Consider the following 17,798-nt stretch of genomic DNA (forward strand, 5'->3'; position numbering starts at 1 on the left):
GGGCTTCCACACCTCTACAGGAACAACGACAAGCAAGTTATGAAGGATTCACTGCAACAGAGAACACAACCAGTCTGAACACACGGCCACGCACACAAGAGGTGATGACAACACACGTCCAAGCACGCCAGAGAGGACACGCACACAGCCGCAATTTAAGATGATAAAACTCAAGATTTTGGAATTAGGAACATCCGTATTTGATTAGGGACTTTGAGGGATAATACGGGGTGGCAAAGTAGAAAGCCTCCGCTGTTATTCCAACATGTCACATACCTCTCTAAACTGTGCGAATAACTATTAGCAGATAGCAAATTAAAAAAAAGACCCGGATCAGAGCCAAAGTATTATACTCATAACATCCGTATGAGGAAATATGTGTTGGTTTTTTTTTGTATTTGTAGAATGGGCCGTTCTGTATATTTGGTTGTAGCGTATTGAGGTCCTGCAGGACATTCGTTAACTAGTAATGGACCTTGTTTTATGCGTATCTACATGTTTGCTTAGATTATGTTTAACTGTCAACGTAACCGATGGCCCGGTACAACTTCACGCAGGGCAACTTGAGTGGACGGCCAATCAAGAGTCTTTAATGTGAGCATGCTTTTAAGATTATGTCATTGTTTTTTTTAATAAAACAATACACGTTGGGAGGATGATTGAAAATGAGATGTCTGTTCTCCAAAAACATGTCCACTACAGAAAGACACACGGTTGCAGGAAGAAAGAAGAGGCTTTCTACTTCTCTAGAAGCAACATTAATCCTGGGTTTAAAAAAATAAATAAACAACATATATGCTTGTACAGTTTGCTGGTGATTTCCTGCCAAGACGAGCTTCAGTGCCCTGAAATGTGTCGAGACAGACTGAAGGAGCAACCTTATTGTAAGCACACCGACAGACCTGCTCTTCATACCCCCGTTTTACCTTCAGGAAATCTTACATTACCTTATTTCCCTCTTTTCAAGTTAATTAATTCAAATAATTGTGTATAATAAATCAGGAAAATTATGTAATTATTACGTTTTTAGCTGGTGGGCAAGTACAAATATACGAGGGGCCAGTATTTGTCCTTTAGCCACCATATAAAGCAAATCTCCAGAACTGCCTTCTTTCATCTACGTAATATTAATAAAATCAGGAAAATCCTTCCTTAGCGTGACGCAGGAAAGCTAATTTATGCATTTGTTACTTCCAGGTTGGATTGTTGTAATTCCTTGTTGTTAGGATGTCCAAATTACTCATTAAAAACCCTGCAGCTGATCCAAAATGCTGCAGCAAGAGTACTGACGGGATTTAACAAGAGAGATCATATTTCTCCAGTTTTAGCTTCTCTTCACTGGCTTCCTGTGAAATCAAGAATAGAATTTAAAATTCTCTTGATGACTTACAAAGCCCTACATGACCAGGCTCCATCATATCTCAGAGATCTTATAGAACCATATAATCCCAGCGGAGCACTTTGCTCTCAGTACGCTGGTCTACTTGTGGTTCCCAGAGTTTCCAGAAGTAGAATGGGAGGCGGAGCTTCAGTTTTCAGGCTCCTCCCCTGTGGAACCAACCAGCTCCCAGTTTGTGTTGGAGGGGCAGAAACCCTCTCTAGCTTTAAGATTAGACTCCAACAGTTCCTTCTTGATAAAGCCTATAGTTAGGGCTGGCTCGGGTAGACCTGAACCAACCCTTAGTTATGCTGTTATAGGCCGAGGCTGCTGGGGGACCTCGTGATGCCCTGAGCTTCTTTCCTCTCACTCTTTCACTCTTTCACTCTCTATAAGTCATATCTCACCATCACATCTCATTAACTTTATGCTTTTTCTCTCCCATAGTTTTTGCTTATTGTCTGTTGTCTCCATTCAGTTCCCTCGCTCACGTAGTTTCTGTTTTTTCTTTTGCAGATGTCCCGCCATGGAGCTGCATGTCTCTGCCCTGTGATTGTCGGCCCCACCAACATTGCATGTGTTGGATCTCTATGCTGTCCTTTTCTCTCTCTGCTCTCCTCTCACCCCAACCGGTCGAGGCAGAGTCTTGTGATTTGGGGCTATATAAATAAAATTGAATTGAATTAAAACTCTGAAAAATGTTATGTTGAACACCCAAATAATCATGTCATTCCTGATACTATTTTTTCATGGATCTAAATAAATAAACATTAAACACAAACCGGTCCAAACGGTGAGACACACACGCACACACACACACACACACACACACGCACACACACACGCACAAGGCTGGTATCATACAAATGCACTGCTCACTTGAAGTAATGTTGTCAATAACAATTAATAGTGCCATTAAATAAGTAAAACAAAAAGATAATCACCATCAGCTGAAATTCAAAGTCGCTGATTGGATATTGTTTGCGGCCTTGGTATAAACCCAGAATTCAATCTGAACCCACAGAAAAAAATAACAGCCTTCACTTCACTTCCACATCGTTCATCAGAGGTTTGTCATTGTGGTTTTCTTCCTTCATTTGAGACTGAACCTGCAGTTCGAGTCACTGTGGACTTCATTTCAGGATCCTCGAGTCCCTGAGCCTCAGTTGAACCTGTTTGGTCCATAACTGACGAGTTGCTGGTTCTGTAAATTCCCATTTCAAGGGTTCCTTTTTAAGGACTTTTAACAACTAAAACTACAACTTCTCTCATTGTCACAAAGGTGGGTCAGTAGAAAAAGTAGGCATGTAACAGGTAAGCAGGAAATAAAAAAAAAAAAACCAAAAAAAAACCAGCAGATGCATGCTGGCACATGAAGAGTATTAGTAAGACTGAAAATAGATTTATTAAATGTCTTCAGGAGACAGAGGTGAGAGCTGCCATGCCGTTTCATGCACACTCATCAGAAACTCGCTGATGACTCAGATTTGCTCACCTGGGGGGATCTTGGCAGCTTTGGGTAACTCTCCGTTCTCGATGCAGGTCACCAGAGTGCTTTTGTCATCCACGGTGCTTCGTCGAGCCGCCGCCGGTCGCCCTTTGCCGCTTTTCGATACGATGACGGTGCTGAAAGACAAAAGAGGAAAGCTGAATGAGGATAATGTTTTCAAGATACACTCGTGTTTGTGTGTGTGTGTGTGTGTGTGTGTGTGTGTGTGTGTGTGTGTGTGTGTGTGTGTGTGTGTGTGTGTGTGTGTGTGTGTGTGTGTGTGTGTGTGTGTCAAAAACTTGTAACTCTCCTTTGATTACTGACCATTGATTGGGGGAGGGCGTGGGGGTCTGTATTATTCTCTTCATGAACTCACCTCGTGCCACAGAGGATGCTCCCGCTCGAGGAGATGCTCGACTCTGAGGCGCAGCGACGGCGAGGCTCCAGCAGGCGGGGAGACGGTGCGACCGCCTCCTCCTCCACCACAAAACCATTCGCTATTCCTGAGGAGGAAAAAAATACAGGAAGTTTGTCGCTGCAGGTAAACAGCAACAGCAACAACAACAGCAAAAGAGTATGTTTTGTCGCCAGGGTGATTTAGGTTGGAAGTGAACGCTGACGGCTGATTTCTGTTACCCGTGCCGAGGCGTTTGATGGGTGACTCCTCGTCCTCCTCACCGTCAGCGCTGCTGCTGCGGGTTCTTTTCTTCGGCAGGAGGAGCGTCTCCAATCGAGGAATCACCACCGACAGGAAGGTTTTAGCGCCCAGCGGCGGCGGTGACGCAGAAGACTCTTGGTTCTTGGGAGGTTTCTGCGGGCTGGCGCTCTTGGACTTGCGGAAGAGGACATTCGACCGCCGGTTGCAGGCGCCGGAGGCGTCCGTGTGGACGTCGCCGTTGGGAAGCAGCGAGTGCGGGATGTGCCCGTTGGGGGTGTCCGGGGACTCTGAGGTAGATGTGTTGGTGCTGTCGTCGAGCTCCATGGGAGTCTGGTCCAAAAAGGGTTTGACGGGGTTTAGAGAGGGCGGCTCCAGGTCGCTGGGCGAGGTGTCGAGCTGGGACGGCGAGGTTAAAAGCTCTAATGTTGGCGGAGGTAAAGACTTGTCCTCCGGTGGCGTGCAGGGTTTCGATGGGGGTCCAGGTGGTGGTTTCTCCTCCGCCTCGGTGCCTCCGGGATCCAGGCCGGAGGGCGGCGACGGTGGGAGGGACTTCTTTAGACTTATCTCGCTGCGGACTTCCATGATGGTCTTCTTGAGCAGTTTGAGCCTCTTGCTGCGGGACGGACTGCTCCTCATGGCCGTGCTCAGGTCCAACTTCTCCAGGAGCTCCTTCAGCTGATCCTCCAGAGGGGTCCGCTGACGGTAGGTGGGGCTTAGGAGGCGGTCCACTGAGAAAGACAGACGGTCACAGGCTGTGACATCACTCCAGCACTTACGGATCGACAAAACAATTCAATCGTTGTCAAAAACGAAATACATCGAGTAACAATTAAACAACTTTCAGTGTGTGACAGTTGTCTTGACTCATGTCCTGATGAATCCGTTAGTTGCAATTTGTGTTTGTAAAACTTCAAAAGTTTAAAAGTTAAAGCTGCTTCAGACCCGCAGTTAAAACATTTTTTTTTTAAATAATCACAATAATATCGTGTTGGGAGATTTTACCGGAGAAATGACTTTTTTTCTTGAATAGATTTAATGCTCCTTAAACATCAATCCGCTTACCGTCCTCCCAGCAGAAAGGGGGAGGGGTCTCCACCTTCGGGGCACGGGGAAGATGCAACCCGCTGGGGAAGTCCAAGCCGATCCTCTCGGCCTCTCTGCGGGCCCTGCGAAGGATGGCTCCTCCGTGGTCCTGCATCCGCTGAGCCGCCTTGTAGAAGAACGTGTCCTTGGCGTTGTACGACAGGCAGTTGGCAATCATGAGGTCGAAGTCGGCCTCGAACTCCTCCAGGCTCCTGTAGCTGTGAGCGTCGATGCATTTCCTCATGGTGGAGAAGTCCATCGGGTTCTTGATGTGGTCCAGGTAGTCGGGGACCTGCAGGGGGACAGAGGAGACGCATCAGAGGTTTGTGGACGGTTTGGGAAGAGTTTTGATTTCGTTATTGACGTGACGAGGGCTGTGAGATATGGTAGAAATGTCAGAAAACAGATGCTCATCATTCTAGTTCCTTTACAGCACGGAGGTATTTATATGTTTCTGTTTGTGGTTCAGGGACTGTTCAGTAAAGAGTTGAATAGTGCAGCGAGTATTCAGCACAGAGAGATGCAGATTGTCGGTGCCTCGTCTGGCACCGTCGCTACTCTTAACTGAATAATTCCAAAAGCCTTGATCCCTTCTCAACATACTGCATGACAAAAATAAACAGCAGAACTTCTGATGATACTTAGCGTTTCTCTGTACGTCAAAGCGTGATTAGCTAAACCAACTTTGAAATCACAGCTGACCTCTGTACTGTCTCCAACAACATTACATCCCTTTTTGAATGAAAACAAAAAAATAATAACAGTTAAAAACAGAACAATTCCATCAAGACAACAATGTTTTTGTTCCTTGATATAAAGGCTGTAAACACAACAAACTCAAAGTATTTTCAAATTAAAATAATGAAAGATCTGGTTAGCCTGGACTGTCCTGAAAAAACACCCACGAGATATAGCATGAATGGTTTGCACCGACTATGACCGAGATGAAAGGATGGTAGTGAAATGACCCTGAAAATAAACCCAGGGCTCCGACGGCTTAAATTGCCATCGAACGAACAGATGCTTGCAGACCTCCTTGATGTTGACGGGCTGAGCGAAGATGCTGTACTGGTCCTTCTCTTGCAGCTGACTGAGCACAGCTCTCAGCAGGATGTTGAAGGGGGTCAGCTGGACCTCCAGCATCGACTGCTGTAGCTTCATCTGAAAGGAGAAGACATTTCAGACAACTTCAGTGCAGCAGCAAGGCGCGATCAACCCCAAACTGCTAAAAATCGGACCAAAATAATCCGCATTTTATTTGTATACGTACCCTGCCTGCACCTACCAAAAGCAGCAAAGGAAGCTACTGATCAAGCCATTAAAGTGTAACACAGAAGCTGTACCCCCATATGACCCCCCCCCCCTATATACCACATGCCCAGACAGGAAACCTGATGCAATTTATTTACAGGTTTCATGTGAAACTTTGCAGCTTTAGGAGAAGTAGTAAATATTGAAAGAACTCTACCTCCTCCCTTTTCAGCTTCTCTCGTTTCCTGATGAGCTCCAGCAGCAGGCGGGCTCGCTCCAGGTCGTGGCGGAGGCGGTGCCACTCCTTCAGCTGCTCTTTCAGCGCCTGGTTGGTCTCCTTGCGGTCCTGCGAGGGAAACACAAGCTTCCGTTCGGTAACGAGAACCACGCCAAAGGGGCGACGCTCTGCGGTCTCGAGGCTACGCGTGTTCGCAGCACTGACCATCTGCTTGGCTTTGGGCGGCTGCGGGTTGGCCTGTAACCGGCGGATCAGCGGCACGTTGTTCCTCGACTGCCTCTTCAGCACCCAGTAGCTCAGCACCCGCTCGACAAACTGACGCTTCCTCTGAACCGACACCTGGTTCAGGATGGTGTCGAAACTGATCCGCATAAAAATAAAAAAAATAAAAATAAGAAGGAGAGGGAGATATTAGCAAATGAATTTATGTAATCTTCGTTCTAAAGCTTCACGTTTTCTAGTCTGCGTCTTTATGTCCGTAACAGGTTGTAATCTGTACATCGTCAGACTCCTTTGTTGTGATGTCACCTTGTTCCGGGATCTTACATATTAACATCTTGCATGTTAACATCACGGACGAACATCATTCTTACTGATAGATTTAATGTGAAACAGTGACAAAACAAAACAGCAAAAACTTGATGTGATGAGTGGATCTTCTGTTGTTGATAAAAAAAAAAAATCCTTATTGTGTGTCGCGCCTTCAATATTAGCTATTTCCAGGATTCCATTGTGGTTATTTTTTTCTTTATTTTTCAGTTGACAACCTCAGAAACTACACTTCTAAAATCAGGAGTTACAAAGAGTTTAAGTTCAAATTGAAGAAAGACAAAAGCGGACGTAATTATGGATATCATGAGTCTTGGTGGCCAGCTTACCTTGATGCAGTGATACTGGGCCCAGAGTTGTTTGGGGTCTCTGGTTCTGGTTCCGGTTCAGGCTCTGCTCTCCTGCTCTTTTTCTTCTGCCATCCCTTGGTTTGGGCTTTCTCCCTCTTGTCGGCCCTCTTGTGGCACGCTCCGTTTTTGGGATGCGGCTCCTCGTAGATGTTGAGCGGCGGGCGGTCGCAGCCTTTAGGCGTGTGGCTGCAGCAGTAGGCCGTCTTCTTCACAGAGAAGTTGGCGGCTCCGGACGCAGTCACCTCTTTGACCGGCTCCATCCTCATGTAGAGGCCGGCCTTCTGGGCGCAGCTGACGTGGAAGGCGGTGTAACAGTTGATCTTGTCGCATTGGATGCACGCTCCGGCACCTTTCTCCTTACACAGGTAGCAGGTGAGCTTCCAGCGAGCGGGCGGGATGTTGCGGACGCCGTCGATGGGCTCGATGAAAACCGTGTCCGAGAAGCCGACCTCGGGCACCCACAGAGCGCACGCCACGTGGCCCCAGCGGTCGTCGTCCGTCTTCTTCAGGGCTCCTCCTCGGTTGGGGCAGAAGACGCACTCGGCCGGCCGCGACGGACACTGCAGGCAGTGGCGGCACAGCCACTGGCCCTCGGGGATGTAAGGCACGCCGTAGCACTCCTGGTGCACGGCGATGTTGCAGGAGTCGCAAAAGAGGATGACGTTGCTGTCGGCTCCGTCTCCGTCCATGCAGATGCAGCAGACAGCGTCCTCGTCCACCAGCGACCGCAGGTCGCTCTGGCCCTGCGTGGCCAAGTACGACTCCTTCTCAAAGCGGTCCATGAGGAACTCAAACAGGTTGTGCGACACCTGGCTGATACCCTCGCTCTTCCTTTTCTCGTTAATGACATCCAGCCAGGCGTAGTCTTCCTCATCCATGTCGTACTCCACCTCCTCATCCAGCTCCTCCGCTGTCCTCTCAGTGTATTTATAATAAGCCGCCGGCCGTCTCGGCACCACCGGCAGATTGTATTCAACAGTTCTAACCTTCGGCTCCAGCAGGCCGCCGGTGCTGCCGTGGGTGGCGCTGCCGTGGGTGGCGCTGCCGGCGTGCGAAGCTATAAGTGCTGCGTTCTTTTTCTGCTGGTTGTTTTTGAGGCGCACAGAGCGCACCAGGACCTGCTGGGGCTTCTCGTTGTTCTCCTTGTTGCTGTTACACTCCATGATCTCCTGCGCCGTGGGGTCATCGTCGGAGATGACGTCCAGCTTGTCGTAGATGCTGAGTCGGTGCACCCGGCCGTCCACCTCCAGCTCCACTATTCGCTGAGCCTGCGCGTACGTCAGCGTCTCCCGGTTGGGCGACGGCTTGATCGGAGAAGAATCCCTCTTGAGCACCGCCGGGCGCTGATTTCGACATTTCTTCTTCATGTTGACGCTGTGAGGACCCTGAAAACCATAGAAATTAAACAACAAGAGTCAACGACACACAGATGTAATGTGGTGGCAGCAACTGCTGAACGACATTAGATTTTCATGTCATCAACTGGCCCTGTGGAACAACTAACACACCCAGCAGGACGTTTTGGATCTAACTGAACCAATGATTAGCAGTCTTAACCCCCAATGCTGCCTTGTAGTGATGATGTTGGGCAGTTAAGTTGTTTACACAGGAATGTCAGCATGTCAGCATCTGTGTAGTTCGTGTTTCACATTGTTCCAAAGGCCCCGTTGAAAGAAGCGTGAAGGATTTCTCTGAGCTGCTTATAAGCAACATGTATACGTGTGCACACCTGACTGGTAAACCACCACACACTTTCCTACAGAGGGGGGGGGGGGGGGGGGGGTACATGATCTAATTCATCGAAAAGGTTAACCACCAGGCTCGTAACACAACGGAGCATGAATTATTTTAGGCAACTAGCAACATAAATCCATACAGTTTATTACAAATACAGCGTCTGTCATCTGGTACAGCGAAGTAACATGTGGTGCCCACAGAAATGTTTTCCAACATCCGTTTGGTGATGCTGATGCTATGCAAATGTCCCGACTACACTCGGGCCGGGTAATGTAAACTGGAATAGTTGTGGACACCGAAGCTATTTTAAACACTTGTATTCGGGAACAATTAACATTTTTAAATCATTTGTCTTCAATTACAAAAGATGCCAAACTGCTAAATGCATCTATGTTAAATAAAGATGTTTGTCTCCAGGTAATATTGGGTGTTAACCGTGTTTGTTGTGTGGCTACTGCCTGAGCGTTACATTTAGCTGAATGTCACAATATACAGTATTTGACCGAACACCTCTATTTTTATAGTGTAACAATATTGTAGGAATGACTATTGATACTTTCACAAAATATTTGCACAATGAGAATTTTTGATTATCAGATATCAGTAATTAAATCATCAATGTAGATATAAGAATTGAATAGTTAAAGGCATAATAGAGGGCCGCTGGTAATATCTGGTGAATTCTGAAAATGACTGTGACACTAACTTAAAACCTAAGAAAAGACTCTGGAAAGAGTGAAATTTCCATAAAAAATGTTCCCAGAGTTGATGCCGGTATCTTCAAAAACTGTAGCTCTGTCTATCCAACAGTCCAGTCCGTAACACAGCAAATACCTTCTGCCAAAGGATGTCTACTGTCTCCACAGTTGAAGAGTTAGACCTTCTGTTTACATGCTGTCGTGTACATTTACATTGTGCAATGCGTGTAGCTATAAAGAGTTTTCATTTATCTGCAGGCCGTCACTCTGCTCAACACGTACCATCTTCAACATCACTGGACGTGTTGCACGACACCCAACCGCATCAGCACCATGGCTTAGGTGTATATATATCTTGTTTCTTAGCTGTATATATATCTGTCTATTTGTTCTGAATGTGTATTTATGTCTGTCTGTTTTTTGCACAGAGAGAGAAGCTACAACCGGAGTCGAGCTCCTCCTCGTATGTGTAAACATACCTGGCCCATAAAGCTGGTTCTGATTCTGAAAACAAACGCTAACAACCCCCTGATCTGAAACCCCCAAGCATTCAGCACACGTGTGTCCTCGCAGGGCTTCGACAAGGACACATGAAGTTCAGAGAGCAGCTTTCCACTCGTGTGTTTGTGCACCTTTAATCGTGTCAGATCGACACGCTGCTGAACCAGTCCAGGGGGGCGGAAACATGACGTCCACTGGATGAATGAAAGACATGTACGGGGAGCAGCACGCCTCCACGACGACTCCAGCGAGCCGGACTCAAAGCCACCCAGAGCCGGTTTGTTGCTGAATGACATCGGCCAAACACCAGCAGCAGCTTCAGGCTCTGAGCTGAACTGTCTGCTAGCCACCTCTAACGTCAGCTCGGAGGAACCGAACTATAACGGTCCTTTCTGGATTCAGTCGAACCTGCTTTGACGTTACCAACTGAACACGGGCATGTTGCAAGAAAAGACGAGCCGAGGTGCCCACCAAACAGGTGGCGACCTCCCTGCCCGCTGGTTAACCGCAGGAGGACACTCCGTCCACAACCCCAGCTAACGTTAGCCTGCTAGCACTCCACTAACTGGAGGAGGGGGGAGGAAATATGGCGACCAGCACAACAAGAAACTACCTCAATTAAAAAAGTTGGCTTTTCTTCAGAGCAGCACGGGTACTTTTGAGTTTTAACCTGTCGAGGCTGCAGGAGTTGAATGTGTAAGAGGTGGGGAGAGAGTAAAGCGAAACTTACCTCGGTATTTTCACGAATTCAGCTTATAAAAACAGCAGCAATGGCGGTGCGGCCTGCAGAGCGGAGCGGCAGTTAAATCCACATCCAGTCCGCTCGTCCAACGGCGGCCGCGACTCGCGCTGAACCGAGTAAAACCTGACCGTGACCGACGGGTATCCAGGGCGACGGAGCCGGCTTCAGTTCTCGCACATAGGGATGAACAGACGATCGTGAGGACTGTGGAAAAGCAGTTGGAAGTGGCAGGAGCTCAGCGGCTGCCAGAGCTTCTCTTCCCCCACAACAATGCGGTTGTGTGAGTCGTTACGTCGTGGCGTCATCACGTAATGCGAAAACCAGGAAGTTGCTTAAGGCTTCGTTTTTTTCGGGGGTGAGAATACTCCCCAACAAATAATCCTTCCGCTGACATTCCCAATGCATGGGATATATATATATATATATATATATATATATATATATATATATATATATATATATATATATATATATATATATATATGATAACATTATAGTCCAAATGTAGGCATAAATATGTAAACAAAGGGGTATAGATAAAAGATCAATTACCAAAAATACTGACCACTTTAATTTTTGCAAACGCTATGCAAACGGGAGGTAATAAGGCGTTTGCTGCGGACTATTTTCAGTGGCGGATTAATATGCAAACAGGTGGAAATAGTTTTTGGAGAAAAATAAAGTTCTAGGGCACAGAAATAAGTTTGCATCAGGCTACGAAGACAAACGATTGTTAGTAGCATCAATAATTTGGGGTTTTGAGTCAGCACACAAACACTGTGAACAAGAATAACAAAAAGAATAAAACATTGTTGTTTGAGTGAATATTCCTGTGTAAATGTAGAGTAGTGCGTTGAAAATATAGTCTTTTTTAGTCATCCAGTAAGAATCTCAGTTGGAAAAATAACCAACAGCTAGAAGCATCAAATATTAAATGAGAAGTTTATTTCCAAAAAACAACAACAACACAACATAATTTACAGTTTAATAAGTATTCAAATAAAAACCACATGTGGGTTTGCCTCGATGAAATGACCTTTAGTTCTAAAAAAAATACACTTTTTTCCCTAAGCGATGGATGAAGAGATCAGTTTCAAGAACTCTACATAAAATCAGACAAACCAATAAAAATACATACTTATCTGCTTGGAAAACCATCTAGTACAGCCAAGATGGTCCAAGAAATGTTTAGTCTGGCTGAGTGATCACAGTTACAGGATGCACAGAGATGAGGCTGACACTCATCTTCTTATCTAACAGGAAAGCATTGTTCCGTTGTTGGTAATTCTGTCCTTCCTCACTTTTTTTTCCTCCACCAATGAGCAGCAGCGACACGGATCAGGTGGACTCGGCCTGTGGCTGCGGCTCATCTTGGCTCTGGTCAGAAGAGACGGACGGACCGTCTTCCCTGGCCAGCAGGTTGTTTTTGCGAAGATGGCAGGCCTGTTGATAGGGTGGGCGTATGGGCGGCTGGGTGGGAGGGGTGTACTGGTACTCTTTACCAGAATCCAGCTGAAAGAAAAGCAAGAAAACAGTTGAGAGAAAGATGATGCCAAAGAGATAGTAACTACAGTACATGAATCAGGTTGAAATGTGAATACATTCATCCTCAATTTACCCTTGAAAACACCTTAAACACTTTTCTTTCAATTCTAAATTGAGGTGTTTTTTTTTTTTTAGCCAGAAATCCACTTGACTGATTTGCTGTCAATTTCAAGAGTAAAGAATAGTGCTGCATTCGATTATTTGCCCATAAATATTATTCCAGACATCCTTTTAAAAAGTCCTTAAACAAGAAATAATAACAACAAAAAAAGAAGAAAAAAAAAAGACATTTATGGATTCAATTTCATAGTGAAATTAAATAAAGAATGGTACAATCAAACTGAAATTAGAATACAAACATGAAAATGATTTTACAAAATGGCTGAACTTGGTTTTATATATACGTGAACCTTGTTTGTTTTCCTCACCTGCAGAGGGTAGGTTCTGTCTGAGTCGAAAGCACTGAGGTCACCGCATGCCAAGAAGGGAACGATGAGCCGGTTCGGACCCTCTAACTGGTTGAAGTCCACATCTGAAGGACCGAAACCAGAAGCAAGACAGAGATAAAGATACAGACAACAGATGTGATTATTCAAAAGTTAAATCGAGACTATAAAACTGTTGAGAGAAGAAATGACAAATAAGACTCTAAATAGAAATCTTCTCTTGTTTTTAGCGCAGCACATTCAGGGGTTCTGCTCTTACACTCCTACTGGGTCTGGTATCACCGGCTTGTATTAGGTAATGCTAACAAACATCAGAAAGATACAGTGGTGTGACTGACTTGCTGTGTCGATTTACGTGAAATTTTCTCTACCTGCTTTTCCTTTACCAATAAACGCAGGTTTGAACCTTTAATAGCCTGTGGGATACTGTTTTTGTCCTTTAAACTCGAAAAGCAAAAAATGCAACTAAGATGCACTAATTCACGCCTGTCCTACTGAAAGCAGATGAGATATTTCCAAGCTGATTCGGTTTGCGAACAAACATGTTGCGTCTCAGGTGACGGGAAGTGTTGCTGCTGCCGTCATTCACCATCTCCAGATGTTGGTCTGAATGCTCCACCGGTTCTGTTATTGTAATCCGTTTTACTTTCTTTGGATCTCATGCCAAAGATAAAGATTCCAGATGTGGAAACGGGTCTCATAGTTACCGTAGGAGTGATCCAGCAGAGGGTTGGACATGTTGGGGACGTAACCTTCGGGCGGCGAGTAGTTCTGACAAACCACAAAGGCCTCTGCACAGACAGACGGACGATTTGTGATATTTGTCAACACACTTCCTGCAAAATTGTTAAAGTAAATCTATCGCGTAAAGACAAGGACGAAAACCAGCCAGCCACTGGAGGGCATTTACCTCCAGCTTTTATAAGGTCGGGAAACTATTCAATCTTCAAATTTGACAGAACATTTAGTATAAGAGTGTCTGGATAAGAATATTGTTGAGACAGAAATACACAATTATTACAAAACTCTTACATACAAACAATAACCACACAGGCTGGGGGTCTGGGTTTGTCTCCCATTGGAGCCGTGTGATTGGTGGAGGCGACTCACCGATGCTGGAGTTCCTACTGCTGCGAGGTTTGGCGCAGGTCACACCGCTGAAGAAGATCTTCAGCTGAGAGTACAGCAGCGTCACATCTTTGCCTCGGAAGATCTGAGACACGCAGAACAGAACGTGGGTTAATGGAGGCCCATCTCAGAGACACGACGTTCCCACATCCCACAGTGCACCGTTGCATTAGGTGTTATTTACACTGTGGTAATTACTGCAAATATTTGATCCTGAATGATCAAAAAAACAAAAAAATAGGCCTTCATAAACTGGTGAACTGCTGTTTTCACACTTTGGTCTTTGTACGGATTAAATAAAACAACATTTTCCACCACCAGCAGTTTTTACCTGCTGCAAACTGCGGCAGGTTCCACAACAGCCACACTTTTGTTGGACATCTGCAATTATCTGTTGCACAAAACTGTACAGCACTTTGGACTATGTTTAGTGGGACTAATATATTGTAAATTTTGGTAAATTAAGATATTTCAGACACAAAAAAAAAACCAGTTGACCAGACGACCATATCGAACGGCTCAAAACTTCTGCCTCCTTGAAGAATTTCAGTTACAGATATTTTACTGGGAAAATTAAGCAAAAAATGCAATGAAACAAAAATAAAAAAAGATGTTATGATTTATGGCTACCATAAAGTATTTTTTATTGCTTCACAAAATTATCAGCAAACCACAAATCATGAGCCATGTTTTCCTCCTTTTTTGCCAGAAGGTGTCACTGTCTGTTACCAACGAAACACAAGTCTGCATTCAGCGTTAGCCCTGGGGGTTCAGGTGGCTAACTTTTCAAGTATATAATTATTTCTGTGAACATCTGTAATTATCCTAACACCTTCCTGGAGACGTCTTAACGTTAAAGCATGTAAACATCTACATACTCGGACATAAGAAGTAAATCAGATAAATAAAAGCTGGACTCACTTTGGCCACAAACGTCCCTCCAGGTTTCAGGACGTGAGTGGTGATGTTCAGAGCCTGAGAGACAAAACAGCTGTCAGCGGGACATCACGTGACACCTGACAGGTGAACGTACATGCGCCCGTGTACTCACGGCCAACAGGAGCTGAGCCTGGATGTACTCATCCACATCATGGAGCCCGGTAACTATAGAAACCAAACAGAGAAGACAGATTAGACAGACAGCAGGGAGACAGCAGAGGCTTAAGAAGAAGTGAGGACAGACAGGAAAAGTGAGCGTCTCACCGTCTGGAGCTCCGTCACACACCACCAGGTCAGCCGGATGACCCTCAAAGTGACGGATTATCTCCTGAGCCGTCGACACCTGAGAGGAATTAAGACAGCACAGGTCATGTGACGCACCTCCGGACGGATAATTCTGATTTATGTCAACCTGTTAATGTGGCTGTTGTTGCTCTATGGGTCATTTCCATTCGACACCTTCGTTGTAGAGATTTTGGGCTTGCAAACAGCATATACACTTTGGCCAGTACCCCCCATGGAGCAGGGACTTTTTGGGGGGTTAAATTCATCTCCCCAGAACTTAATGTAGACCGTGGTGCTCGCAGTGAAAATGCAGTTAAAGGAAATTAGTTTTTATTTTCACTTTATTAATCCCCGAGGGGAAATGTCTTCACTACAGCAGGGGGGCTCTCAGGGGGGAGCCGCTGCAACAGGCTGCCACCAGCACGGCGCCAGGTAACCTGACCTGAGGTGCATGTTTTTAGATGCTAGGTTCCGGAGAACCCGGAGAGAACCCACGCAAGCACAGGGAGAACATGCAAACTCCGCACAGAAAGGCCCAGGACCGGATTCGAACCGGGAACCTTTTTGCTGTGAGGCGACAGTGCTAACCACTGCACCACCGTGCCGCCCATCAAAGGAAAGATGAAATAAAGGAAATGAGTTCTTCAAACAGTTCCTAGTCCTGGGTTAAAGTTCCTGTGGTTGAAAAGTAGCTATTACATTCGGTTACAGCAGAGGCTCAGAGTTACACGTGTGTTCATCAGTTCCTCACCTTGGTGATGTCTCCCTGGATCTGAGTGACTCCTGGCAGAGGAGCCATGGCCTGCAGGTCCACCGCCACGATCTTCACCTCACCACCCTCACCCTTATCACCCTTCTCACCCTTCTCCTCCCTCCCTCTGCATGAGAAAAAAAGCAAATCTAATGAATATTTAACTCTTGGTCATATCAAGATCATTGTTGTTGCTGTTTTTTAATTCAGTATTTGAAAACTTATATGTATTGTTTTATAAAAAAAAAATAATAATAATTAAAAAAAAAAAAAATCATAAATTGCAGCCAAGCCATGCTGTTCAGGTGAGTATATGTTAAAAAAAAAAAAAAAAAACTATTATCATTACTTATAAAAGTCGTGAAAAAAAGAAATAGGAGGCGACCTGAGTTTCCGACTGAGGACCTGACTCCAGCTCCCGGGGGCAGCACAGAGATCCACAGCTCTGTTTACACCTGGGAGAGAAAAGAAAAGAAAAAGTACAAGTGGTTGACGTCAATCAGTCAGACTATAGAGAAATTATATGCCAATAAGCACAAAAATTCTCAAATGCATGATTTCCTATTTATTTTTGTCATGATTAATCCTAAATTGAATGATTAAAGATGTTATACCGGCAGTTCTGGTGACCTTGTAAAAGGTTATTTTTTTTTACATTTGATATACCTAATCATGAATCCAAAAATGTCAGGTGTCCTGTGGGGTCTCACCTGTGAACAGGTTGAACTCGTGGTCGAGCTGCAGCAACTTGAACGCGCTCCTCGCCCTCCAGCCCTCCTCTTTGGCCAGACGGTAGTAAATGTCCCGCTTGTCTTTGGAGGAGCGACCCATCCTGACCTCTTACACACACACACACACACACACACACACACACACACACACGCACACACACACACACACACGCACGCACGCACGCACACACACACACACACACACACACACACACACACACACACACACACACACACACACACACACACACACACAGGGCCATAAACATGACAGCACACATTGACACGGTTCCCTCTTCATTCACTGGCATTACTACCATGATATTATTGCAGCTTAATGTCTAGGTTACTTTAGGAATGCAGTTCCTCACTGTTGAGTATTGATCATTGTATCACTTGTTTTTTTCTTTAACCATTATGAACCAATACATGTAAAAAATAATAATAATAAATATATATATATATATATATATAACAAATCTAATGCTATTTACCTCATATCTGGGAGAAAGCAAATGGCTATTTCGACGTGACAAAAAACCCAACAACCTTTAAACCATCCACTGGATCCATCATTTTGCTGACAGCGCGTCCCAACCAAACTGCACTCTGACAAACGACCATGTGAACCAGCAACTACAATAAATATTTGTTTTAAATTAGGAAAGTTTGGTTTATTTTTGTTAGCCGAATTGAAGAGCACCAGATATTAACAGTGAACATTGTTATCCTTCCAACCTTATTCGATTCAGTTTTTAAGCGGAATTTGTTTTAATCGATTGCAAAGGAGACGGACCTATTTCGTGGCTGTCTGGGCTTGTTGTCTGATATTTGGTTACTGTATGTCTCTGGAATATATATACACGTTTATACTGAACATCAAGACGCAAAACAATGATATAATGTATAATCTAAACCGAATTTATGAGGCATTTACAAAGTAATATACTTACTGTTCACGTGTTGTTCCGGTGTTGACGATAGAAGGACCACTAGCTGCCTGTAGCGCCTGTTCAAAATGACGCCACCATGAACAATTTTTGATAATAATTTTTTTTAAATATGATAATAATGCATATTATCTTTGAAAATAACACTGTCAAACTAAAAGGGATTTTTTTTTTTTTTTTTTTTTTAATTCGATACTCAATAGTCAATATGTTTTCAGGTTTTTGTCTTATCAGTAGCGGCCACACGGTGGAGCTACAGATACTTTTAAGCTGCTTTCTTTAGAAACAACACGTCTTAACACCTAAAAGAAATGCCACCGTAGATATTTCTCATTTCCAGTTGTTTGCT

The 17,798-nt window shown here is 44.9% G+C and overlaps 2 protein-coding genes across 3 annotated transcripts in view; both read right to left on the reverse strand.

Annotated features, from left to right (window-relative positions):
* The window catches only part of LOC138633106 (bromodomain-containing protein 1-like), a 13,929-nt gene extending 2,948 nt beyond the window's left edge, over window positions 1–10,981 (reverse strand). Inside the window, exons 1-10 of one of the 2 annotated variants that reach the window (XM_069719144.1) lie at window positions 10,663–10,981; window positions 6,976–8,381; window positions 6,302–6,458; window positions 6,077–6,205; window positions 5,641–5,769; window positions 4,588–4,900; window positions 3,504–4,253; window positions 3,244–3,370; window positions 2,874–3,004; window positions 1–14 (exon numbers count right to left, since the gene is read on the reverse strand). The exon at window positions 1–14 is cut by the window's left edge and continues 81 nt beyond it. In XM_069719144.1, coding sequence (XP_069575245.1) covers window positions 1–14; window positions 2,874–3,004; window positions 3,244–3,370; window positions 3,504–4,253; window positions 4,588–4,900; window positions 5,641–5,769; window positions 6,077–6,205; window positions 6,302–6,458; window positions 6,976–8,363 — 3,138 coding nt within the window. In that variant the 5' untranslated portion in view covers window positions 8,364–8,381; window positions 10,663–10,981. The remainder of the gene's footprint in view (window positions 15–2,873; window positions 3,005–3,243; window positions 3,371–3,503; window positions 4,254–4,587; window positions 4,901–5,640; window positions 5,770–6,076; window positions 6,206–6,301; window positions 6,459–6,975; window positions 8,382–10,662) is intronic. The other variant, XM_069719145.1, reaches the window with a different exon arrangement.
* A 618-nt stretch (window positions 10,982–11,599) lies between these two features.
* Window positions 11,600–17,490, reverse strand: ftsj1 (FtsJ RNA 2'-O-methyltransferase 1). Its single transcript, XM_069719152.1, has 11 exons — window positions 17,453–17,490; window positions 16,479–16,605; window positions 16,154–16,223; window positions 15,769–15,895; window positions 14,997–15,075; window positions 14,845–14,897; window positions 14,715–14,768; window positions 13,776–13,878; window positions 13,373–13,456; window positions 12,648–12,751; window positions 11,600–12,186 (listed from the first exon to the last, which is right to left on the reverse strand). The coding sequence occupies exons 2-11, from the start codon at window positions 16,597–16,599 to the stop codon at window positions 12,013–12,015; spliced, it is 969 nt and encodes a 322-aa protein (XP_069575253.1). The 5' UTR covers window positions 16,600–16,605; window positions 17,453–17,490; the 3' UTR covers window positions 11,600–12,012.
* Window positions 17,491–17,798: the final 308 nt, after the last annotated feature.

This window comes from Brachyistius frenatus, unplaced genomic scaffold (genome assembly GCF_029030835.1).
Source record: "Brachyistius frenatus isolate BFR_SWC_R1_liver_20210118 unplaced genomic scaffold, ASM2903083v1 Contig_208, whole genome shotgun sequence".
Taxonomy (NCBI): domain Eukaryota; kingdom Metazoa; phylum Chordata; class Actinopteri; family Embiotocidae; genus Brachyistius; species Brachyistius frenatus.

Coding starts and splice junctions, on each gene's coding strand:
- ftsj1 (XM_069719152.1), bottom strand. CDS start 16,599: ATGGGTCGCTCCTCCAAAGACAAGCGGGACATTTACTACCGTCTGGCC. Junction 12,752..13,372: donor TCTGCTGGATCACTCCTACG/GTAACTATGAGA, acceptor TCGGTCCTTCAG/ATGTGGACTTCAACCAGTTA. Junction 12,187..12,647: donor ACAGAACCTACCCTCTGCAG/GTGAGGAAAACA, acceptor CTTTTCTTTCAG/CTGGATTCTGGTAAAGAGTA.